Genomic DNA, 24,688 nt, shown 5'->3' with positions numbered 1-24,688 from the left:
GAGCACAGCACCCATGTCTCTAAGGCTGATGGCCACTCTCTAAGTAGCTCACCCAGTAAAGGCCCAAGGGGAACAAGAGAGTGCTACTGTCTTCTTGCTGCAAGCCCTACACCCCAACACCAGGTGGAGCCCCAGGAGGCCTGGTAGCAGGGTCAAGGGAAAGGCTGCAGGTCCCATCAGAAGTAGATAGCACTCAACAATGGATATATGTTAGGCAGGGATCACTGGAGCAGGTGGGGCACTCATAGAATGGACATGTTTTCCCAACCTTCCACGCCAGGGTATGCTGTGCATATACCCAGTCAGATGCTGTAACTAGCCCCCTCTCACAGGAGAAGGAACTGAGGTGTGAGGGCTTACATTCAGCAATGGCCCTCTTAAAGCAAGTCTGGATTTCTGTCTGACAAATCCGAGGGCTGCTTGTCACCATGAGAGCTAAAGAGACAGCGTGTCTGCCGACTCAGCAGGATGTGGCAGCCAGCGCCACCCCCACTGCTCTAGCACCTATGAGCCATGGCATGGTAGGTACCTTGTAGAACAGCCAGCACCCACATACCAGGTGTTCCGCTAGTGAAACATGTGGGGTGTAGGCCTTATTGGACCTAGTTGGAGCAGGAAGTCCTAGCAGTTCTTGAGAGACTAGCCAGCAGCGCAGGCAAGGGCCAAGGAGGCCTGTGGACTAGAGAACATTGTTCCTGAGGTAGCCAGGAGAGAGCTTAAGAGACAAGTGAAGGGTGCCTACAGTTACCAGCCAGATCTCTCGGGAGATTGTGGCAGCCTTCTTCCCTATGCAGAGGGCAGGAGCCCAAGAGTGTACTGAGAGAACTGCCTCAGTGTGGGGTTCACATGAAATGCCCAGCGCAGGGCCAGAGCAGACTGACCCAACAGCAAGGCTACGAGAGAAGAGCTGTGTGTGCTGGGGCTGGAAGGAGGGCTTGTGGCCTGCCAGAGCTGAGCTGCCTGCTGGCGCTCCTGCAGCAGGATTGCTCATCGGTGACGCAGTGGGTGTAGGACGAGCCAGGAACACTGGAGGCTGGTAAAGTGCTGGCAGACTGACAAGCCTTTGATGCCCCTTAAAAGGCGGCACTGGGACAGAGCCTCATACAGCAGGAGATGTGTCCCGTGCCACTCTGAGTCAGGGTCTGTGAATCGACCACGGAGCGTGTTTGTACAACAGCCAAAGCTGATTTAAAAATATAACCAAGATCTGGCTAGTGTAGAGCTACCATGGGCCCAGTGTTTCCTCCCAGAGAGGATATGAGAGCTGACAGTGAGCACCAGGGTCATTTACACTGGCTACCCCAGGGTGCTCTGCCTCACCCTGTGGAGATCCACTGCCAAGGCTGTCAGGAACACGTTTCTTCCTTCAACCAAAGGCTTTTGTTGCCTCCTTCAGAAAAGATGGAAGTTAGCCAGTCCCTTTCCCACCCACCGCCCACTAAGGAGCTCCAAGGTGTCTGGAGCTAAGTGACCACAGAATAAGATTCCTGGACCCCAAGAAGCGGCCAAGTCGTGTGCAAACTCCAAGTGGCCCATGCGCTCAGTGTGTGCTTGGGACCCTGCTTGGCCTGCTTTCTGTATTTCCTCCGACAACAGAGTATTCCTGGCTGCAGGCAGTCATCAGACTCCACCTTCCACTACTGAGATGAAGGTCATTCTCCTGGGAGCCTTGCCTCTGAGCAGCCTCGGGGCTCCTGTTTCCAGAATATAGAAACACCAGGGAGAACTTTAAGATTTTTTTATTTGTTTATTTTTGAGATAGGATCTAATGTAGCCCAGGCTAGCTGATGGTTGTTGAGGGTGACCTTGAACTTGCAATCCTCCTGCCTCCCACTGCTAAGTGTTAGGATTACAGGCCTGCACTGCCACCCCTGGTTTATATAGTGCTGGGAATGGAACCCCGTGTGTGTGCATAATAGGCAAGCAGTCTACCAACTGAGCTACATCCCAGAGAGGCAATGTGGTTAGAGCAACTGTCATCTATACACAAGCCTTGGCCTCATGAAGCTCCCAGCCACCTCAGTATCATGTTCTTGGGGCCATGAGGCCATGAGATCTCTTGTCTCTTCTGACTTGGCCACCCTTACCATGCAAATGCTGTCTTCTAGGAATGCTCACCTCAAGGCATTGTCCAGGGCTTCTCAGTTCTGTCCCCTAAGGACCTCAAATCTCCTGTGGGAGTTTGTCCCTTTCCCTAGAAAGAATGTGGGAGCCTTGGGCAGGGTCTGTCCCCACTTTGTCCCCAGGACCTGTGGCAATCAAAGGATTCCATCATCCTCCTGTTCAGTTATCAGATCCTTAAGTCCTTTGACCGAAAGAGCTGACCTTCCAGGATTCTAGGACACCTGTCTTTTCCAGAAGCATTGCCTATCCCTGCAATCTAGGAGTGCTCAATATCTTGGTTTGCACTGAAGAGCCCAGTAGCATCATAGGGGTGTCCTTCTGGCCTGAGCCCCTCACCTAAGTAGGGCATCCTTGAGGGCCTCAGGCTAGGTATGGGGAAGAGTGAAGGCCACCAGCTGCCGCTCTGCATAAGGAGCCTGGCTGGTGAGCCTCTGCTGGACTCCTGAGGTCTGAGCTTGGAGTAAAAAAGACTCAGACCAGACCTGCAGTGCTTCCCCTCCCCCAGTACTCAGAGAGCGCTAATTCAAGTGTTCCTCAGCCCCCAAGTCTTCTGTCATGTTGGCACCATATAAACTCTGACCCTAGACTACTCAGACCTAGCATGGGGCCCCAACCCCACCTGGTTCTGCCTGTTGGCCTACTGCTGCCCAGCTACCAGGAACACCTTGAGGATCTGTGACCCAGCATTTGCCATACTTTGTGCCCGAATGTTCTTACCACTCCCAACCACACAGAGATACAGTCATGGAGTTACAGCTGTCCCGAGCAAACCCTTGCTCTGGTTCTTCCAGGGATCTCCAAGAGGGTCTAGCTGTGATCACTTGGGTCCGTAGCTTTCTAGTTAGTCTCTAGAGAGGTAGGACCTCAGGGCTACATCCCCTGTCCCTGCCTAACCCAGCTGGACTGGCGACCATGCCTGGGTCATAGTTCATAACCTTCCCTCTCTCCTGGCAAAGACTGGAGTCTGAGGCCAAGATGCCAAGGAGGGAACAGTTTCGGTCAGCTCAAGTGAGCACATGAGATCACTACATTTCAGACATCACACTGCACACTGCCTCAGCCTGCCAGGCCTGAGGAGAGGGAAGCCCCTCACACTTGCTGGAAGATGATGACTGAACTGGAAGCCACTACAGCCCCCTTGGAGCCCTCCCACCCCCCACCCCCTGCCCCTCAGCATAGAAACATGGCTCCAACGCCCAGGAGGCTTGTAGGTGGAGAAGCTGAGAAGTTCAGGCAGCTGTCATCCCACCAAGAGTGACCCAAGAGTGATCCTGTCGATGGCATCAGGGGTGGGCCCAGGCCATGTTGGGACTGTATCTCTGAGGGCACACCTGACCTTCACACTACAGTCTCCTAGTTAGGGTTTCTGTTGCTGTAATGAAGCATCATGACCCTGAGGAGGAAAAGGTTTATTCAGCTTATACTTCCTTCCACACCACATCACTGTTCATCATTGAAGGAAGTCAGGACAGGAACTAAAATAGGGCAGGAACCTGGAGGCAGGAGCTGATGCAGAGGCCATAGAGGGATGCTGCTTACTGGGTTGCTTATCATGGCTTACTCACCCTGCTTTGTTGGTTTGTTTGTTTGTTTTATTCTTGTTTTGTTTTTCGAGTTTCTCTGTGTACCCCTGAGTGACCTGAAATTCTATCTATAGACCAGGCTGGCCTCGAACTCATATAAATCTACCTGCCTCAGCCTCCCGAGTGCTAGGGACTAAAGGTGTTTGCCACCATGCCCGGTCTCAGTCTGCTTTCTTATAAAACCCGGGACTATCAGCTCAGGGATGGTACCACCTACAACGAGCTGCTCCCACCCTACCGCCCGCCAATCACCAATTAAGAAAATGTCCCACAGCTAGGTCTCATGGAGGCATTTTCTCAATTAAGGTTCGATCCTTTCAGATGACTCTAGCTGTGTCAAGCTGACATAAAACCAGCCAGCCTTTACCCTTATCCCTTTGGCCTGCACAAAATACTCTGGGCTTCTGGGTGCTGGGGAGAGACTGACCCTGGCCACCAGCCGGTGACGCTTGAAACCTCAGACAGCCTCATTGATTAGATTTGCCTGAGTCAGACTCAGCAGTCACTGCTGTCATCCGGAGGCTTCAGACAAAAGGAAGAAATGAGGAAGGAGCTCTCCCCCTTTGCAGAGATTGAGAGTGACATGCCACCCTGTAATTTCAGAGCATGGCAGGGGAGCCAGGGGTCTGATTTACATAAGATACAGGGCTTGGAGAGCCTGTTTGCCTCTTAAAACTCCCAGGCATCCTTCTGGAACATCTCATCCGAATACAGAAATGTCCCTTTGTGCTCCCTAAAAACGGGTGCTTTGGTAGGGACAGGAAGGCATAAGATCTCAACAATACCACGCTTAACATGAGCAGGCCCTGTGGGCACAGGTTGGTACCTGCCTCACTGCTCTGGCCTCCGGCAGTCACGGCCTGTAGGAAGCTCACCAGGCCCAGTCACCTGTGTACATAGCAGTGAAGGAGACCAGCAAGTACAGAGCCTGGTCCCTGAGTGCAAGGAGCTCTTGCCCTCCAGACTCCACTGACTCACTGCTGAGGCTGGCGCTAGGCCTGGAAGGGCTGGACGGCAGGGAGAGGTGGGGTCCTAAAGAAGGTTTTTTGTGTTCTCAAAGTCTGGTCTCTGCCTTAACACATGGGCACCCAAAGCCAGACCAACACTCTTACAAGGAAGGAAAGGGATTATAGTTGGGTACACCCACCCCAGCACCAAGGTCAGGCAGGCAGTAGGTGCCCATCGGTCGATCCTGCAGGCACCTTCTGCAGGCTTTCCTGGGAGTGAGCTTGTTTCCGTCCAGGGCCCCTCGACGCATTCCTGCAGAGACATTCCAGGCATGTTTTGGAATTTCACTACATGACAAAGGGCCCTGTCAGTCCCTGCATGATATGAAGTCGTGTCAGCTGCAAAGGATGGACTTGATTTAATAAGTGTGCCTGCGAATTTGTCCAGCCACACATGAGCGTTCCACAGAATCAATCGGGGAAGGGCTCTGGTTACACTCCCCCCAGGAACTCTAACTGCATGCCTTGCGATGGAAAGAATGCATCTGCCTGCAGCCCCACCAGTGAGGGGGCTGACACATATCCAGCCTCTGAGTAATGTACATGGGAAGGCCTGGCAGACGACCTTGGGCCTGATCGCACACTGGGTCTCTCACCCGCTCATCCAGTGCCTGACACATGCTGGAGACTGTCAGGGTCCCTACTCCCTCCTCAGCTCTGAGGGAAATGGTTCTAATTAAGACTTTCATGATTAGTCATTTAATCAGTCATTAGGCCAACACAGATGGAGTCAATTAATTTTTTTTTATATACTTGAAAAGATAGTTGATGACAGGCAGCCCTCTGAGCTGGCAGTAGGTGGCCACTGTGTACCTAGCACTGGACTCTTGTCCCCCTTAAGGAAGCAGCAAACACTCATGGTAGGGAGATGCTGGAATCCTAGGCTCCCACTTGCCCCGAACCTGGGGCTTCTAGATGCTGCCACAGGCAAGGCTGCCTCACAGCAAGCCTATGAGTATCCTCCAGCCATAGCACAACAGTACCAGGACCTTTTGGGCAAGAACCCACTGGCTTGGAGCCTGAAACAGTAGCACGGAGGTGCTATGACCAGGTCTGCCCCAGGAGGAGGATCAGCACCCCAGAGATGAGGAGCCCTGTGTGGTGAGGCCCTTGTGTAGGCACCGGAGTGAAAGAACCCACTGGCTTGGAGTCTGAAACAGTATGGTGCAGAGGTGGCACTGAGCCCTGGACATATTCTGGACATATGCTAAGGCAGCTATGCATCCTACAGCCAACAGAGACATAGCACACCCCAGGTCCATAACGCAGTAGACTCACAGCCTCAGAGGCGCTCGCACCCAGCCATTGTGTGTAGGACCCAGTGAAGGAGACCGCCAGGCTGTTGGGTAAGGATGAGACACAGGGAAGCGGTCTCATAGCGCCTCACTGCCTGCTTCAGTCCCTGCTTATCAGATCACCCAGCCTATTGATGTCAGGATGCTGCAGGCCTGGCTCCCCCTGAGACTGATTCTGAATGCACTTTTGGGCACCTCGCTCCCCTCTGCTTCCCATACAAGCTGGGTTGGGGAACTCCGGGGAAAATGCCTTTTAATGATCTCTAATAGACCCAGACACTCCCAAGATGTGGTTCTGACAACACAGGCACCTGCCTGTTCCCTTCCCCAGCCCTTTGCAGCTCACCTGTGCCTTCCTCCCTGGATACTGAGCCCCCCTCTGTCTGCAGGATGTATGCTTCGTGGCTGATGCAGAGCAGTGGACCTCACATTAGCCCTGGGTTGAGGTCCCCATAGCATAGCTGCAGGGAACACGGGGGTGCTATGACCAGGTCTGCCCCAGGAGGAGGATCAGCACCCCAGAGATGAGGAGCCCTGTGTGGTGAGGCCCTTGTGTAGGCACCGGAGTGAAAGCACAAGGTGAAGTAGGAGTTACGTCATGTGACTCTGAGGCTGCCTGGGCCCATATGGCCCTCTGTCACCCAGCTGCCTGCATGAGCAGCGGGTGTCTTGCTCTGCAGAAAGCCCTGGGGAAGAAGGAGAGCTGAAGGGACTCCTAGGTCCCTCCTTTGTTCAGGACGTATATTTTTTAAAAGTGTGTGCACGCTTGCATGTAAACTTGTGAAATTGCTGGCACAGCCCAAAAGAGGGTGTCAGATCCCCAGAGGTGGAGTTAGAAGATGGCTGTGAGGCACCTGGTGTAGGTGCTGAGAACCAAAATTCTGGATTTTTTGCAAGAATAGCAGGTGCATTTAACTGTTGAGAGCCATCTTTCCAGCTTCCTCTAAAAAGTTTTAAGGACAGAAAAATGAGCCCTGTGCTGTCCAAGAAGGAGTAACAAACTGAAACAGGTGTGAGGGCTAGGCAGGAGCAGCTGGCCTCGGATGTGCCTTTGTCCTGGCTCCTGGCACCCTAATCTCCCCCCCACAGCAGGCTGTTTCCTGCCTGTGCTGGTGCTGGGATAAAGATCCAGGCAGGATGGCGACCTTAACCCCTCATGTGCCACTGTCAAGGGCCTCTTCCCCAGCTGAACAGGTATCCCCCTCCAAACAAAGTGAATGAACTGGGGTTCCCACCTGAGACAGGGTGCACGAGGGTGAAGACATTAAGCCCCTGCTCTGTGCCTGGGAAACATGCACAACCATCCATGGCTGTCCAGAATCTTGGTTGAGCCCTCTGTTTGGGGCCTCATGGGAGTGGTGCATGACCAGCCTGGCCTGTGTGCTGAAGTTCTTGCCCTGGCCTGTATCCAGGAGAAGGGATCACAGGATTGGAATCAGTACCCTGCCGGTGGGAGCGCAGACATCACTGACCAAACTCTCAAACCTCCATTCCTTTCCTTAGAAACTCAGTGACAGCTTCAGTGTGTGTGTGTGTGTGTGTGTGTGTGTGTGTGTGTGTATGTGTGTGTGAGACAGTTCTAATTTGGAACTTTGGCTTGGAGTCTCAGGGTTATAGAAGCCCTGGGGCTCATATCCAGTGTGGCCTAGGCTGTATCTTTGGAAAGCTGCCTTTACACCATCATGGTCTGTTAGTGCAGGGACGTGGATGTACCCAGCGTCTAAGGACCTGAGGACAGAAGCATCTGCTCAGGCTCCTGGCCTTGACCTGGAGGTTCAGATGGATTCAGAGACCCAGGAACCTCTACTTTTCACCCATGTGGCAACTTTCCTTCTAGCCTGGAATCTAGGACTCACTGGGCTCTGGCCCTACTTCAGGTCCCCTAGGCCAGACTAGGCACAAGGAGGATGGTAGGTATCTGCTTTTATAAGCTAGACTACCATGAGCAAAATGGCCAAAGCAAGACCCCCTTAAGCAGCCCAGAGCTCCTGCAGGGCTTGTAAAGCCCGATCTGTAGCCACCGAGGGCTGAACCCATGCAGCTATGGGCAGAAAGGCATAGCCTCTGTGGCCGGGCTCTGGATGAAGCTCTATCACCTGGACCCCACTTTGCTGTTTCCACTCTTCTGTGAGATCTGACTGCACAGGCCCACTACACAAGGCCACAGCTCCTTAGCTCTCCAGTGAACCACAGAGCCCCACCATGCCCTTCACAAACACACCCTGGTATTGTGGTTGAAGGACGCTGCAGGAATGTGCGTCCCAGCTGACCTGACCACCCAACAGTAGCTAGGACTGAGAACCCATGTGAGGCCCCCACTGCACCTCAAGCTGCTAGGACAGGTGACAGTGTGGGTACGGAGGAGGCTCTGCCGTGTGTCTAGTCAGTTTGGGACCAGCCTCCTGCCATGCCTCAAGCTGATAGCCTTCATGTGCCTCTAATGCCCATGTTCTCCAGCAGAGCCCACGTGGTCTCGAAGGGAAAGACCCAGAGGAATAGTACTTACTAGTCACCCTGCTCCAGAGAGGCCCCATGGCCCCTGGACCTGTGACCTTCTGTAGCTTGGAACAGGCCTCTCTGAAGCTGAGTCTGTCTGGCTGATGGTAGAATTCTGGGCAAGCATGAGCGTGCCCATTCAGTGACCTCTGGGGTGAGCATCAGGAAGTTCCTCTTTGCCGAGAAGCATCTGCCCTTAGACTTGTACCCTTGGACCATGTCAGGTGATGGGGCAGTGCCCAAGCCTGGACTCCACTGAGAGCTGGCACCTGTCCCATCTGCTGAGCTCCCAGAAGGTGAATGGCATTAGCTGGGCTCCCTCATCTGGTATTGGGCTATAGTGACGGGAACATATTTTGCTTCCAGCAAAGACAAAATATGTGGAATTGGACTTGTCCCCTCAAAAATAAAGAAGAAGCAGTTAAAAACTAGAGATAGAGAGATGAGCACCAGTCAGTCAGGGAAGGGTAGGGAGCCCCAAGGGGTGGAAACAAGGAGGGTCTCCAGGCTGCAGGGCTGGGAAAAGAATCCAGGCAAGTCTGAGAGTCTTCTGAGGGGAAGAGACGGAGCTGGGAGCCTGTGAAAAGGCAAAGAGTGAGGCCAGCCTGGCCTACGGAGAGAGTTCCAAGACAGGGCTACACAGAGAAACCCTGTCTGGAAAAACTGAAGAGGAAAGATGAGCCTTGGTCAGCCAGTCGAGCCGAGGTCAGTGTACACAGGCCCCAGGACAGAGCCACCTGTGTGCAGGGTGGAAAACACCCAGCTGGAGACCTGGAAACACACAGGGTACTGGCAGAGTTCCCTTAGTAGTTCAGAATAATTAACCTGAACTTAAACGATACCCAACAAACCCTAAAAGCAAAACCAAGATGGAAGGCACCATCTCGAAGCGGCCAATGTCAAGAACATTTCAGTGGGCGCAGAAGGACCTCAATCCATAATGTGTGAAGTCTGAACGATTGGAAAGGGCTGAGGGTTATTAGCTTAGCACCCTGGAGCCCTAGGCTTTATCCCCACACCACTACATAAGTCAGCAAGCAAGCAAAGGATACAGAGAAACACAGCCCAGAATGAGTCCATCAAGACCAAAGAAATGACGAGAAAGAGAGAGAAAGAGGCCACTGAGGAGCATGAGGGTGCTGCAGCTGGACTCCATGCTCACCAGGAAAGCTGAGGGGCTGAGGGGCAGGCAGAAGCCCCAAGTCAAACTAGCCAGGAGCCTGTGGAGCTCGATTCAGTCAAGAGCATGGGCCCAACATGTGCGAGTGAGGCCCTGAATACCACACTTGCCCGCAAAATAATCCCCAAACTGGCAGGGATGAAACAGACCCATTCAGAGCGAGGCCCTTCCTGAGGAACTGCTCTGCTGACCTGAAGGTGGTCTCCAAGTCATTCCAGGAGCTGAGATGAGAGAAGCAGAACACACGGGGAGCTAAAGACTCCAGAACGGGAGAGAAGGGGAGGGAACAGGAAAACGCTCAGGAGAAACGATGGCCAAGGTTTTGTTGTTGTTGTTGGCCTAATTTTAAATTTTTTATATTTTATTTTGTATGTCAGTTTGTGAGACTGTGAGCACACACCACAGCCTGAGCACAGCAAGGAGGTCAAAGGACAAGTTTGAGGAGTCAGTCTTCTCTTTCATCATGGAGTCAAAGGGTCACCAGGCCTATGCAGCAAATGCCTTCACCCACTACCAGCCTTGCTTCTTAGAGGTTCAGATAGCCCAGGAGGGCTTTGAACTCCTAATCCTCCAGCCTTCACCTCACAAATGCTGGGATTTAAACTTCTAAAAATTTTTGGTGGAAATGAAAATTCATACCACGAGTCCCAATCATAACAAAGCATGATGGGGCAAGCATTCCTGAGGTCCCAGCACGCAGCATTCCAGGCCAGGGTGGGCGACACAGACCTCATTTCAAAACAGCAATGAAGACATCAGCGCCTCTGGCAGTGTGCTTACCTGGCATGCACATAGGTTCAATGTTCGGCACCCCACAAACTGGCCATGCTGGTGTACACGTGTAATCTCGGCACTCTGGAGGTAGGAGCAGGGGTGGGAGTTCAAAGCCTGAGCAGCCCGGGATATGTGAACACCCCCCCCCCGTTCCATATCAAAAAGAATGAGGGAGAAAATGACACACACACACACGAATATATATGTATATATATGTGTGTGTGTATATATGGAGAGACAGAGACACACACACACACACAGGAGAGTTGGAGAAACTCTTCGAAAAGGTCATGTAGCACTCCCAGCTTACTCAAGGATACCAGCCCAGTTTATGGACCCCTCCCTGCCCAGTGCTGGCAAATGTCTCCTCAGCTGGGCTGCAAGAAGCTCATGATGTGCACATCATTCCTACCTGAAGCTCTCCCTGACACGGCTGCCGGGCTCCACAGAATGGTCTTCTTCTCTCAAACTATCTCTCAGGTCTCCTGGAGACCTGGCCTGAGGCCTGACTACATGCCTCCCTCCACTGCCCAGTTAACTACTGGCTCTGAGGGCCCCTCACTCAAGACGCCAGCTCCTGCCTGCCTCTGTCTGGCTTCCTCAAAGCCCTGGGGGTCTCTAAAACTCTGAGAACTCTCAGGGTTCTTGTAACCCCCTTTATTTCTCTTAAAGCTGGCAGCCAACAGACTCTAGTTACTCCTGCTGCTAAATTATTTATCTCTTCTCCTTTAAGGTGACTCTTGGGTCCACCCAAGGCCTGTTTTCCCTACTTAAAATGAAGTCATTTAAAAATCTTTTGTCTTTAATATTTTATCACCCAAACCAGGCAATGTGGTCTTTTAAGTTTGTCAAGGGATCAGAATCCGCTGGTACTTAAGCCCCACCTGGACAGGGACTCTCTGCACTGTCCCTAGCTCTGCACTGGCTGTTGGCCACCTTGAGCCACTAGTGACAGGAAATCAGCTGTCCCGGATGGAGGGCCAGGGCCAGGGTCAGGGAGGAGGCCCAGCGGCTGTAGTTTTGAGGCTCCTCCCCGTCCATAGAGACCCATCGTTCAGCATGCAGCTCGGCTTGACCATCTGGGATTGAGGCCAGGTGTCTACATGGAGCCAGCACCCTCATCCCCCACCCCCCACCCTGCTCCCCTCCCAGTCAGGAAACAGGAGAGGCTCCACAAACCTGATTCAGAGACCTAACCCCGGGAAGTGCCAGAGGGCCCCATATTGCCACGTGTACTGGCCACATTCATCAGGGCTTTGCCAGGTCCTCCTCAGATGACCCACCCGGGCAGCTGGTCCTCCTTTGGGGTGTGTCTCCAAAGCTGGACCAGCCCTCATTGGCTGTTTTCAAAGCCCAAGGGTGTGTGGGGCTCGGGCTTCAGTCTGAAGAATGCTTCAGACAAGGTTTGCACCTTGGGAATCCCACAGGGTTCTCGTGGATCCTGTGGGCAGCAGTGAGGGTCCTTCTTTCAGACACAGGAGCCAGAGGAGAGCCTTTGGATAGGGGTTCCAGAGCCAGGCCTCTCTCTCTTCCCTCCATCTTCATCTGTCCCTCTTCTCCCAGTTAGGATTCTCCCAGGTGACACTTGCCTTTTGCTTATTGGAGGGATCACAAGGGTGCCACAGCCTCAAGTTACGTCTCTTTTAGTGTGTGTGTGTATGTGTGTGTGTGTGTGTGTAAGGACAACCTTGGATGCCATCCTCGGGAACATTAACCACTTCCTCTGAGACAAGGTTTCTCATTGGCCTGAACCTCAGCAATCAGGCCAGATGGGTTGACCAGCAAGCCCCAGAGATGCCCTTGCCTCCTCCTCAGCAGTGCTAGAGTTACAGGCACATGCCACCATGTCTGGCGTTCTTACATGGGAATTTAACTTGGGTCCTCTTGCTTGCAAAGCAACAGCTTTACTGGCTGTGCCATCTCCCTAGCCCCTTGAGTCACTTCTTTCTAAAAGATAATATATTTCTTGGCAACCCCCAAGCAGGTCTAGACCTCAGCTGTTCTCAAACCAGTTCCCAGCTCCTCTTCCATTACACTAGTCTGGGTATGAGAGAACCTCTAGCATCCCAAAAGCCATACCTTAGTTCTGAGGAAGCAAGATTGGTCAAGGTCATAGGGTGGTGGTTACACACCTGCCCAGCAACTTTGGGATTATGAGGCCCCAAAGTGGGGCTTAGAGTGCAGGGGACCAGGAATGGGCTGCCTGTAGGGGGTTCTCCAAGAGGAGACACAGAGAAGCATGACACACATGTGTGGACAGTACAGTCTCTGCTATCCCAGGGCCCAGCATTTGCCCCAGAACTGTTGGCCTTGGTTTGGGTGGAATCAATACCCAAAGAGGATTGTCAGAATACTCAGGTGCCCTGCTTTGCTCCCCACAGGCCTGATGGGACCACAGTAGAGCCACCGACAGCTGCATATCTAGGTGGGTATTTAGATGTGGACCATGAAGAAGCCCATCACTGTATTTACAAAGATAGAGGCAAACAGTGCCTGAGGGATGGGCCTGGGGGTGGTGACCGTGGTTCAGGGAAGGCACATGCTCAGGTATCACAGAGGTAGATGGAGGTAGGTGTGTGGGTTGTGGGTAGGGGGAACATCACAAGCTACTTCCAGACCTACGTAAAAGGGAGCTGAGACCGTGAGGCCTCCAGGAAGATTCACAGAGAAAAATGTTCCAGAACGCTGAGAGTGAGGTAGTACAGAAGGCTTGAGTAACTGTGTGTGTGTATGGTGGGGCTCTCTTTACCATCTCAGAAGAGTAGCTGCCAAGATGGTGGTGGCTGAATTAACAAAGGACCAATGACAGCGAGGCCATCAGCAGCTAAACCTGAAGGGCTTGGGAAACACAGCATAGCCACGAGTCTCAGATCCTCAGACCCTCACATGCCCTAGCACAGAACCCCTGCATACTGGAATACCCAACCCTCCTGTGGGCAGTAAGGGCAATCTGTAGGCTCGAAGGTCTCAGACAGAAGAGCCCAACACTGGGGAATGGATCATTGGCCCAGGGCCTTTTCAGAGCTGTCATAATCTTAGGGTCCGGGCAGTGCCCAAGCTGGGCCTGGGCGGGAGGCCTTTGGGCTAAAGGCCCTATTGTGAAGGGGAGGCAGTCAAGCCTGGGTCCTCTCCACCATGCTAGAGAGGCCCAGTCCTGGAGGACAAGACTGTCCTGGAACTCACTTTGTAGACCAGGCTAGCCTCGAACTCAGGTGTGGCACCACCACACCTTTAATGAACTTCTATAGACAAAGTTCTCTCCTCTAAAAGGGCCCAGGCTGATAGAGGTCCAAAGAAGGGTAGATGCTTGTCTGCCCGGCCCAAGAGATTAGCCTTGTTCCAGCGTCTCTAACACCCATCCTGGTGGGAGGCCACAAGGCCATGAGACCCATCTCACATAGGGTCATAGGAAGCCTAAGAAATCAACCACTCACAGCTTGGCAGGGCTTTGAGGTCAGGGTGAGCCTGGGCTTGCAGCTCTGCTGCTGGGCTCGACTAGAAAGAGCCTGGAACAAGGGGCAGGGGTGGATAGAGCATTCCCACCCACACCCACTGCTGAGTCTTTGATCAGCACTGGGCGAAGCCCCCTGTCACCTCCGGACAGTGAGAAAGATCTTTCAGCTCCAAGATTGAGGGTGTCACACAGGGCAAAGCCAGATGACAGCCAAGCCCCTCAGCAAGAACTGCCTGGGGGGACAGGATTGGAGCCCACGACTGAACAATGTGGTGTCAGGGCCAGGCCTCCCTCCAGTGCAGCCACCAGCCAGCGCTTCTCATACCAGTCTTATGCATCTGATGGGGGACAGACCCAGGAACAGGGTCAGATCAGGCCTGTGGCCTGGTTCAGCGGCCATGGCCGTGAGCTCACACTGGCTCTCCAGGCCAGCACCCTTGGCCCAGCCTGGTGCAGCTGCATGTTCCTGGGAACGCCTAGAGATGGGCTGCTTGGGAACACTGTGGCTGCGTCGCTATGCAGGGCTTTTCTCCAGCTGCCAGAGCGGGGCTGGCCTGCTGCCGGTGCTTTACTGATACAATGTGCGTCCCCCGCCCCAAGCACCCCAGTCCCAGTTCATGGGCCTCCTAGAGCCAGTTTCTCTAAAGAAACTGACCTAGGGCCAAGCAAATTCCTCCAGCCCCCAGGCCCACTCTCATCCTGTCCTGTCCAGGAAGGCACAGCCCTTAGCTGAGCCAGAATGGAGGGTAACTACTTGCTCAGTGGCTGGAATGTCACTCGGCTGGGCTCTGCTGTGCTTGGTGGTGGGAGCCTGCCCCAACCCAGTTTCAGCTGCCGCCACATTCCTGGTGTGAGCCTGGGCCAGCCAAGGAGCTTTTTCCACACTCTGGTGCCAGCCCCAGCGGGCTCAGGGGAGGGAAAGAGGGCTGTTTCTATGGCAACTTCCCTTTTTGTTATTTCTTATTTTCTTTTTTATGGTTTCTCCAACTTTGAAGCTCTCCAGACAGTTTACAGACTGTGGAAAGGAAAAGTGCTTTCTCTTCTGTGCCCCCAACTCCCGCCTTCCCTCCCCCCCCCCCAGTTCCCCAAGCTTTCCCTCTCCTGCCTCCAGTTTTTCCCTTACCCCAGCACCCCAGGCTTTCCCTCCTCCAGCCCCCCCACCCCAGGCTTTCCCTCCCTCCAGTCCCCCCTAGGGCTTTCCTTCCCCAGAGCCCCCCAGGCTTTCCCTCCCTCTCAGCCCCCCCCTAGGGCTTTCCCTCCCCAGAGACCCCCAGGCTTTCTATCCTCAGTCCCCTAGGGCTTTCCCAAACCCCTCCAGGGCCTCAGGACCCCACCAGACACTTCAAACCTTCAGAGGCCCAGCTATTTCTTAAATATTTAGAGAAAATGAATGAATGTGTTTTCTCCAAAAACAATGTAGTCAAGTATTTACAAAAAGACTCAGCCACATGGCCTAATTAGCAGTTGGGAGCTGGGGTCTCTGTGGCTTGACCCTGAGGGTTGTCCATATATCTGTCCTCTCCCCACACCACTGCTTACTTCAGATCCAAGCTGGGTCTGAAAAGCTGGTTGCTTTGCCCAAACGCTTGCTAACCAAACACCCAACCTCAGGATGGCAGTCTGTGGCAGGCAGAGATGATAGGGCTGAGATACCCAGGGAGGGTGAAGAGCCTAGGCTCCAGTGGTCACACTAGCCTGATACCCCTGCTTGTCTCTCACAGGGGAGTATGTGCTCATGGTCTGTGATGTGACCAGCCCTCCCTTCCTGGGCCACAGGCTGCCCACCACCTTCAAACACCTGCGGATCTTAGCCAAGGGGGACGCCCACTGGCCCCATGTCCCTGAAGATCACCAGAAGCTCTAAGCTAGAGGCCACTCTTGGCTGTTGGACATAAAGGAGCCAGCAATACCCTCATGGGAAGGCCAGCCTTCCCTGAATGGAGATTGATGCTGCTTCTCCCAGGGACCACATCCTCTCTTTTCCTAAACAACCTGAGTGTTAGGGCTGCCCACGTGAGCCCCACAGCTACTGATGTCAATAAAATTCTAAATACCAACCCTGAGTAGCATCTTTTGTGGGGCTCCTTCTAGCAGGCTCTTGGCCCTAGCACTGCATTGGGTTGGAGTCTTAAGGGACACAGGTAGAGGTTAGGCTCAGTGTCCCAGTGCCCTCTGAGGACCCTCATATCTGCCCCACCAACATTATTCCCAGGGCCATGGAGGTCTACGTTAGATTTCTGTGAAGGCAAGAACTGGGGGCAACTAGGCCGTCCAGTGTGAGCAGCCTCAAGTTCAGGTTCCCTAGCACCGCAGAGTGAAGAGGGCCTCCTTACCTGGTCATCCCCAGCAGTGGTAAGGTAGGGTCATGGTGGGGGGGGGGTCTCATAACTGCTGCAGAAGGGACACACTGACTGCTGAGGAGGCCCAACCCCTGGGTCAGCCACAAGCATCTTTTCACCAGGTCACAGGAGGTCTCTGGACCTGCCCTCTACTGTTATCTCCTAACTACATGTGAGCATCACTTCTCAAGTCTGCCCTTCAGGCACAGTACAACATTCTGTAGTCTCCTCCTCCTCCTCCTCCTCCTCCTCCTCCTCCTCCTCCTCCTCCTCCCCCTCCTCCTCCCCCTCCTTCTCAAGATGAAACCAAATTTCTGTCAAAAGAAAAACAAAGAAAATGATGTTTCAATTTAGGAAGGAAAATGGCTGGGAGTGAGCAGCCGCAGCTGCCGTTTTCCAGCCCATCCTCAGGCAGCCTCTGGTATTTAACTCCCCACAGCACGCTGAGCTTTTGAAAGTCAGGAAACTTGCAGTCACTGTTCCATGTGGGTATGGCAGGCGGGGCTTGTGCCACAGTGGCTCCTCAGCTGATATCAGGTCTGTCCTGGCAAGTGAGGCAGGCCAGGTGGGGCTGCCTTCCATCACAGCCTCTGCAAACAGCTCCAGGCTAGCCACCTACACAGTCATCAGCAAACCCACCAGCTGTCCAGGCAAGACCCCCGGCTTCCTGCTCTGGCTTCCTGACACAGCCACTGAGGTTCTGAGATGACACTGGCTTCTTATCCTTGTCTTAGGACATTAGGGGTAGCCACAATACCCAGACAGACACACTGCCTCTTCTGGCCAAGTGTATCCGCACCGGTAACTGCTGGTCTTCTGAGAACTGTGGTCGCTGGAACTGGCCCGACCCTCCATGTGGCCAGGACAGGAACAGGTGCAGATGCTCTTCTTGTTTGCAACTCCTCCCCCACCCAGTGCCCTGCTGCCAAGCGGTCCAAGCACATGAAACTTGAATGTCCAAGAAAGAGTTCTAGAGCCAGATCTGGTAATGTGTAATCCCAGCAGTTGAGAGGATCATTGTCCACTCGAGACCAGCTTCAGCGATATAGACAGAGCCTATCTTAAAAGAAGAGCAGAGACTAAATTCAGGATGGAAGAGATAGCTTGGTTGGTAATGCACCTACCTTGCAAGCAGGAGGACCTGAGTTCATTCTCCAGAGCTCACAGAAAAAATAAAAAGCCCCTGCTGGGCTGTGATGGTGCACACCTTTAATCCCAGCACTCAGGAGGCAGAGGCAGGTAGATCTCAGAGGTTGGCCAGCAGAACAAGTTTGGTCTACAGAACAAGTTCTAAGACAGCCAGGGCTACACAGAGAAGCCCTGTCTCAATAAATAAATAGCCCCCCAAAAGGAAAAGAAATGGCTGCTGTGGTGATACACACTTGTAATCCCAGTCAGCTCTGGGAAGTGGGGGTGGGGGATCTCTGGGGCTCCCTGGCAAGTCAGGCTAGCCCATTTGGCATACTCCAGGCCATTGAGAGATTATGCCTATAAATGAATGAATGAATGAATGAATGAATGAATGAGTAAAATGTGGTTGGTAGCATCAGAGGAATAGCACCTTAGGAATGACATTTAAGAATTATCTTACTTCTGCACATAACTGCACATACATGCACATATGTATAGCCACACATACCTGCACATATGTATACATGTATGTACCCACACATACACACACGTGTACATGCAGACATACATGCACATATGTATACCCACACACATATGTACAGCCACACATACATGCACACATGTATGCTTATACATACATGCATGTATGTATGCCCACACACAATGCACATATGTATACCCATACATAAATGCATGTATGTATACCTACACATATATGCACACATACAAAGTTCAGTGGGGCAGGTCTTGGGTATAATTTGTTTGAGGTAAATCCTATGTGAGGAGATTAGGCATCCAGCCTAGCCCAGTGCAAGAACTGCAGAGTGTATAGCCTATAACCACAGAAGTGATTGGCCTCCTCCGGCCCACAGGCCATTTAGGCCCCAGGGCCTCACTAGGCAGCAACATGGTCAGGCTGACTTTGAGCAGTACTGAAGCCTGGGGAGCCCATCCTGAGGGTCCCTCACTATCCTGGGATTGAGAGGGCTCATTTCAAAAGGTGGTTAGGGGTATAGTTCCCAGGACTCAGGCTTTGCCAGCCAGTAAGCCCCACTCCAGGTTTGTCCATCCCCTGTGGGATCCCCTCTTCTATGATGGTCAGAGCTAGGATGGAGACCCAACAGGAACACATGCCCAGTGGGTAACTTCACCCCAGCCACCCTCTGTCTTGGTCTGGGTACTAAGTTTCCACTGGGAAACTTTAGCCTGTGGCCAAGATAAATGAATACAGGTCTGGCCACAGCTCCCAGAGTGAGGTGGCCTCACTTCTATCCAGAGACCTGGTGCCTAGTACAATAACAACCATAGCTTCTGTCCTGCCTGGGGAGTCTGTCTTCCATGGGTGGGAGGGACTAGGTCATTGGACTCCATGGCTTTGGATCACCAGCACTGCCTGACAGGAACTGTGCAGGGTCCGCCTCTTTGGCTGACACAGGTGAGCATAGCAGCAATCTCTGGACTGCCTGGAGACCTGGTGGGAGGATGACAGAGCCTCTGGGTACCTCCTCTCTGGGAACTAGTAGCCCTCAGATCTCAAACCACCACTCCAAACATGCTGACCCCACTTGGGAATTGCAGGGGCCAGTGAGAGAAGGAGGTTGGACAAGTTAGAAGGCCCAGCCCAGTCCAGAAGCTGCAACTCCAGACAAAACCTTTCTCTCCAGTGCTACCCTCTAACCTCTGACCCCTCCAGGGAGGAGACTACCGCTCTGCCTATCATTCACTTAACAGATACGATACTGAGCTTCAAGGCAGGGCACTGTCACATGTGCTTGTGTGAGATACAAAGATAGACAGGGATGGGAGGTAGAAGAGAAGGAAGTTCAAGGAAGGAAGACAGGAGGAGGCAAGGAGACAGGAAGGAGAAAGACTCAAAGGAAGACCTGCCTGCCCCTCAAGGCCCAAGCATCTAGAGGCACCTCAGAGAGCTGGCTCACCAGACCACCTAGGACACATCTGGGGTCAACAGAGGACAGCATGACCAGAACACAGCCTGGAACTAAGCTGGACAGCCTGGTCTGTGCCACCCTCTCCCTGGGCCTGTTTGGCACAGGTGGCCATAGCTCCTCCCAGCTTCTCCCACTGGTCAGGCTGGTCACTCAGGATACTCCCAGGGGAGGCCTCCCCAAGCCCTGTCTACAGCCCGGGCAGGTTGCCTGGTCTTGGTGCCAGGCGGGTGTGAGGCCAGCTGTGCTCTGCCTGGGCCCCTCCCAGCCAGGGCTTCCTGGAGGTTCCAGGACCAAGCCTGCCAGACCGGTTCCTACAGCCTGGCCAGCTCTGCCAGTTCACTGGGAGCCCTTGATCCTGGATAGTGTCAGGGCAGCCCACAGACCTAGCCCAGCAAGACCACTATGGAGGAGACAATTTTTAGCGATAGCTGGCAAGCCTGCCCCTTTCTGCTCAGCTTTCCTCAGGGAAAGAACAGCCTCAGACAGCCCCTCACAGCCAGAGGGAAGGGGAGGTTCCAGTGGAGTTTGGAGACCAGGTGTGGTAGGGACTGCCCATGGCTGAGGAACTGCTGGTCCTGTGTAGGTCTTCAGGAGCCAGACAAAAGAACGGGACAGCAGAGTGTATGGGCAACCCACACACATACACAGTGGCTCTGTCCAGGCTCCTCTTGGCATAAAATGAAACCTAAGGAGCAGACAGTCTGCCCTGTTACAATGGCCAGACACTGTTGCCTCTTGTATTCATCCCCACGGCATTGGCAATGGTGCCATTCTCCCACCTTTGTCCTGTAGACAGTCAGGACACAGAGGCCTCAGGTTGGCAGCTGGAGCCCCAGTAGAACAGGGAGCCTCTCTCCTTGACTTAGTATAATACAGGCTAGGAGACACAGGAGGGTAGACCCACCCCAGGCTCCTAAACCATGACCTCTGAATCAGGTACACCATGGAGGAGCCCAAGATTAGAGTTTCAACACTACCCTACTGGATGGGGATCCTGGGCTATAGCCCAAGGGCCCAGTGTCTTGGTGTCAGGGTTAGAGTGGGGCTGGACCAACTGAGGGCATCCTGTCCCTGGCTGTCAGCCAGAAATATTCCTAAGAGAAATTTCAGGAGTCACACCGTAACTCAGCTGCTGACCACACACACACTTCTGTCCGAGGACTCAGGACCCCAACAAACCTCCCTAGGGACTAGAGGCACATCTGTTCCTCCAAGAGTTCCATGATTCATGAGAGAATTATTTGTGAGGATCAGTTTCCGTGCGGGTAGTCAGTCAGGTGCTGAGAAAAAGAAGCCCTGCTTGCAGGCTTGGCCTCGGGTCTCAGAGCCTGCTTCTAACCAGTGGTCTCTGGCCCCAGGATGGGGACAGGGACTTGGCTGAGGGCTGGGTAGAGTTCTACACACTCCGATCCCAGTGTGGGGTGTTATGCACACTGATCAGGTGACAGGTGGAACTTCATATTCACCAGTCCCGTGGGGTTTGCCCGGGTGGATTCTGAAGGCAGAGGAAACCGCCTGTGCGACTGCAGGTTCTAGGCGTGGGATCCATTCTTGGGACATTCACTAGGGCAGCAGTGAAGTGACTAGGGACAGCAGCAGAGAGTTGCTTAAGGCGACCAGATCCCATTTTAGATAACACATAGGCTGCACCCCGTGGCAAGGCCGGCGAGAACCTCCCAAAAAGGGCGCGATCCTTCTATTCAGACCACGAACACATGCTCTGAGGCGGATCCCGAGGACTCTGGCCCCGGGTCTCTGGGGTCCGACGCCGCAGGAAGTCGGGTTGCGCGTGGGGCGGCGCCGGGCTGGTCCCGCAGGGCCGAGCTCTCTCTTCGCAGCCGGAAACCCCGGGCCCAGCCCGTCGGAATCCGCGGCAGGCGGGGGAAGGGAAGCGCACGCGGGTAGCAGGGCGAGGCGGAGGCCGCGCAGCCCGTGGGCGGGGCATGCCTTGCTGGAGCCGCAGGCCCCAGGCTTCGGGAGCTGCCGGGACTTGGGGTCCAGGAATGATCCCGCAGGCTGGGACTACGGTCGAACCGCAGGAAGCCTGCGCAGTCGCGCTTCCCCGCAGCAGTCACCTCCGGGGTCAGCTCATCCCAGGCTAGCAGGAGCCTAGCAGAGCTGCAGACCACGTTCGCCCCCGCCTGTCGGAAGGAGCGGGAATGTGGGAAGTTGAAGGGCGCGGCGGTTCCAGGGCGTCTCTGTGCCGCGCCCTTCCCTCCTCCTGGAGAAGTATTGTAGACGGCCGGCCGTAGGAAGCCCGAAGGCTGTTTGGTGGGTGAACACCGCATTGGAGAGGCCGTGGATCCAACAGGGCTTTCCATCCTTGATGCCCGGGTGGAGGACAACCCCTTGTCTGTCGGACCTTGGGCTGCCAGTTCAGGCCTTAGTGCTTTCTGACCAGAGGCCACCAAGCACTATTAATGGGGGATTCTAGCAGAGCTGCAGTACTCAGCCTTTGGGGGCCTCGGTAACCTAGGCCACAGGGGGAACGTGTGAGGAAGGCCGATGGTGGTCAGCCCCTCACTACAGCAGATCTTCACCTCCACTACTTGATGGGGGCAACTTCCTCAACAACCACCAGTAACCTCACTGAAGTGGTTGCTCTGTAGAAACAGGAAACTGAGAGAGATGTGGACCACTTGTCCATCCCGAGTAGGCAGCAGCATAAGGTTGGACCCCAAGGTCTTGTTGCAGTGATCCATGAACCTTGGCTCTGGCAGGCAGGGGTCCCATTCACGTGTCCAAGGCCAGAAATGAACACAGCACAAAGGATCTCTGAGCTCCATGTTCCCGCCTTCCCTGATGTGCTACGTATGCCCTGTTGCCCTGCCTGACAGGGGTCAAATTCATCTGGCCCTGGGCCTCTCCCCAAGGGTAGAGGATGGGCATAAAGTACTGCCCCAGGGCCTGCACCTGCCCATGGTCAGTCTTGTCTCCAATATACAGCCCTTCACATGCACACACAGTGCACACATCTACTCAAAACAGACAGGTGTCTCCAGGACAAGAGACCTCTGTTTTCCATCACAGATAAGGTCCTTGGACCATCTCATTTGGTAGTATCAGCGGTAGGCAGGACTTGGGCGAAGGTGCCCCTTGTCTCCCTCTCTGGGGACAGTCACCACTTCCTCTGGTTCCTCAAGAGCCTGGGGCAGCTAGCTCCCTCCCGGCTCACCAGGCATCTGAGGACATACATTTCCCTTTGAGTGTGTGAAGCAGTCCAGTGTGAAGCAAGTCCCCTCTGAGGAGCAGCTGCTGCCATTAGCGACCACTTGCAGGGGAAGCCTGAAGTCTTTCTGGGAGATAGCTGTGAGATGGGGAGGGGTTGAGGATAATCTCAAGTGCTGAGGACAGACTGTCAACTGGCCATGGATACTTGAAATCCTCTGGGGTTCAGGACTGGGTTGACAGAAAGTTAACAGTGAACCACTGGGCAGTTTACAAGGGCTGGCATGGAACCCAGGAAGCATGGGAAATCTGGCTTGCCTCTGAGTGGGCTTGGGCTAGCAGCTTGGGCCTGGCTAGTTAGCCAGCTCTTTTGCTGTAGAGCCAAGGACACTGGAGAACTGCCATGGAGCAGATATGGGGGCTGCAGGATCACCCTCAGGCAGGTCTCTGTTGGAGATTGAGAAGGGCCCCCATGTTGAGTTCCCTGGTTCCCTTGGGTGTACTGTCTCTTTGCCCAAGCACTTGTGTATCAAGATCAATGTGAGCCAGAACCTGGACCCAACTTCCTGCCAGTGAGGACTACCAGGTCCATACTCAGGAAGAGGAGGGTCCATGCCAGATCAGCTGGACACCTGGCCCAGCACAGGATGCTATGAAGACATTAGGCTAGCCAACTCCTCCTGCCTGTGCCCGCCTGCAGTGAGCCACCTGTTCCACGGCTTGGTGCCCCTGATACCAACACACCTACCAACCTGGCACAGGCCCGATCACAGATGGCCTTATGCGTCACCAGGACCATGGGGTGGCAGGAATGGATGGGCATCCTCACTCCATCCCCAGGGTCACCTGGCTGGCAGAGGGACGAGTTTTGGCTGTGTTAGGTGTCTGTGAGGAGGGCTGGGGGACCAGTAAAAAGCCTTCCATGCCCCGCATTTTAAGCCGCACTTCCCTTTCTTTGCTTCTGGAGTCTCCTCCATGTAGGTGATGGGCTTCTGAAAGTTCCTACACCCAGGCCACCAAAAACAGGCAGAAGCAAAACTCCTGCAGAGCAGGCAGAGTCCTCCTCTTAACTCAGGCCGGCATGGTGGGGCCTGGCTCTACCTCATACTGGACTGAAAGAAGTCTGACCCCAGGACAGGCAGAGGCTCTTCAGAGCAGGTGCCAGAAAGGTATAAGGTGGCAGGCCTAGGCCAGGGTCTGGGCTGGATGGCCTGAGGGAGGAGGGATTCTTCTCTAGGCAGTATTTGAAGACTAGGGGATAGTCTTGAGGCATGGGGATATGTAGAAAGTACAGGCTTATCACAGTAGGAATGAACAGGGCTGGCTAGACCAGCTATCGCAGAACAACAGGACATGGGCCTGTTTCCCATGGTGAAGCCTGGGATCTGACTTTCCATAATGGGTGGGTGGGCGGGTGGACAGATGATGGTAGGTAGGTAGGTAAGATAGATTATAGATAGACAGATAGAGGCTTGTTTGCTTGGCCTAGGAACAGCCCACTTGACTCTCTGATGGCAGGCAGGAGCCAGGAGACAAGTTGGCACAGCTGAGCTGAGGTGGGCAAGGCAGGGTGTGTCTGAGTAGACATGAAGATGGGGAGTCACAGGACAGGAACCAGGACCACCTGGGAGCTGCCAGCCCTACGTAGGGAGTCCCCAGTAAGTTTTCTTAGGAAACTTAGAAGCTGGTACCAGCCAAGAAGCTGAGTTTCAAGAGTTGTAGCAAAGTATGGAGGGGCAGCTGTGTCCATACAGAGGACCTGGCTGATGAAGGAGACCTCAGCCAGACCATGGGATGGGGACTTCTCCACTCAGGCCTTCCCTGTCTACCCTTCTGCACTCAGTTTGGCCCCAGGGAGTTTTGAATCAGTAGAACACTTGTGGAACCTCTGCCAGGAAGGGCTATGCCCATTCCATCTGTCCAGCACTGCTGAGTCCTGTCCAAAAAGGTTACCGAGGTCAGAGTTCCTGGTAACACAGCTGAGCTACCAACAGCTCCAGGTCTATCCTGTGGAGATGCCTCCCAACTCCCCCTTTCCTGAGGACCTGACTGCATGCATGGGGGCTGCAGGCACCCATGGTACTCGCAAAGTCCTTTATTATACAATGTCATCTGTTTCTGGGGGGTGGGGAGAGGAGAGGGCAAAAGGACTAACAGGTACACAGAGAAATAGATAAATATGCCAAGC

At 53.9% G+C, this 24,688-nt stretch overlaps 1 protein-coding gene across 2 annotated transcripts in view; it reads left to right on the top strand.

Moving 5' to 3' along the window:
* The window catches only part of Morn1 (MORN repeat containing 1), a 58,657-nt gene extending 42,693 nt beyond the window's left edge, over window positions 1-15,964 (top strand). For both annotated transcript variants that reach the window (XM_085838524.1, XM_021160537.2), the window contains 2 exons: window positions 12,841-12,884; window positions 15,635-15,964. In XM_085838524.1, coding sequence (XP_085694650.1) covers window positions 12,841-12,884; window positions 15,635-15,777 — 187 coding nt within the window. In that variant the 3' untranslated portion in view covers window positions 15,778-15,964. The remainder of the gene's footprint in view (window positions 1-12,840; window positions 12,885-15,634) is intronic.
* Window positions 15,965-24,688: the final 8,724 nt, after the last annotated feature.

The sequence above is a fragment of the Mus caroli genome, unplaced genomic scaffold (genome assembly GCF_978045245.1).
Source record: "Mus caroli unplaced genomic scaffold, Mus_caroli_1 scaffold_6, whole genome shotgun sequence".
Lineage (NCBI taxonomy): Eukaryota > Metazoa > Chordata > Mammalia > Rodentia > Muridae > Mus > Mus caroli.
Note: the sequence above shows the minus strand (reverse complement) of the source record. Positions and strands in the feature narration are given on the sequence as shown.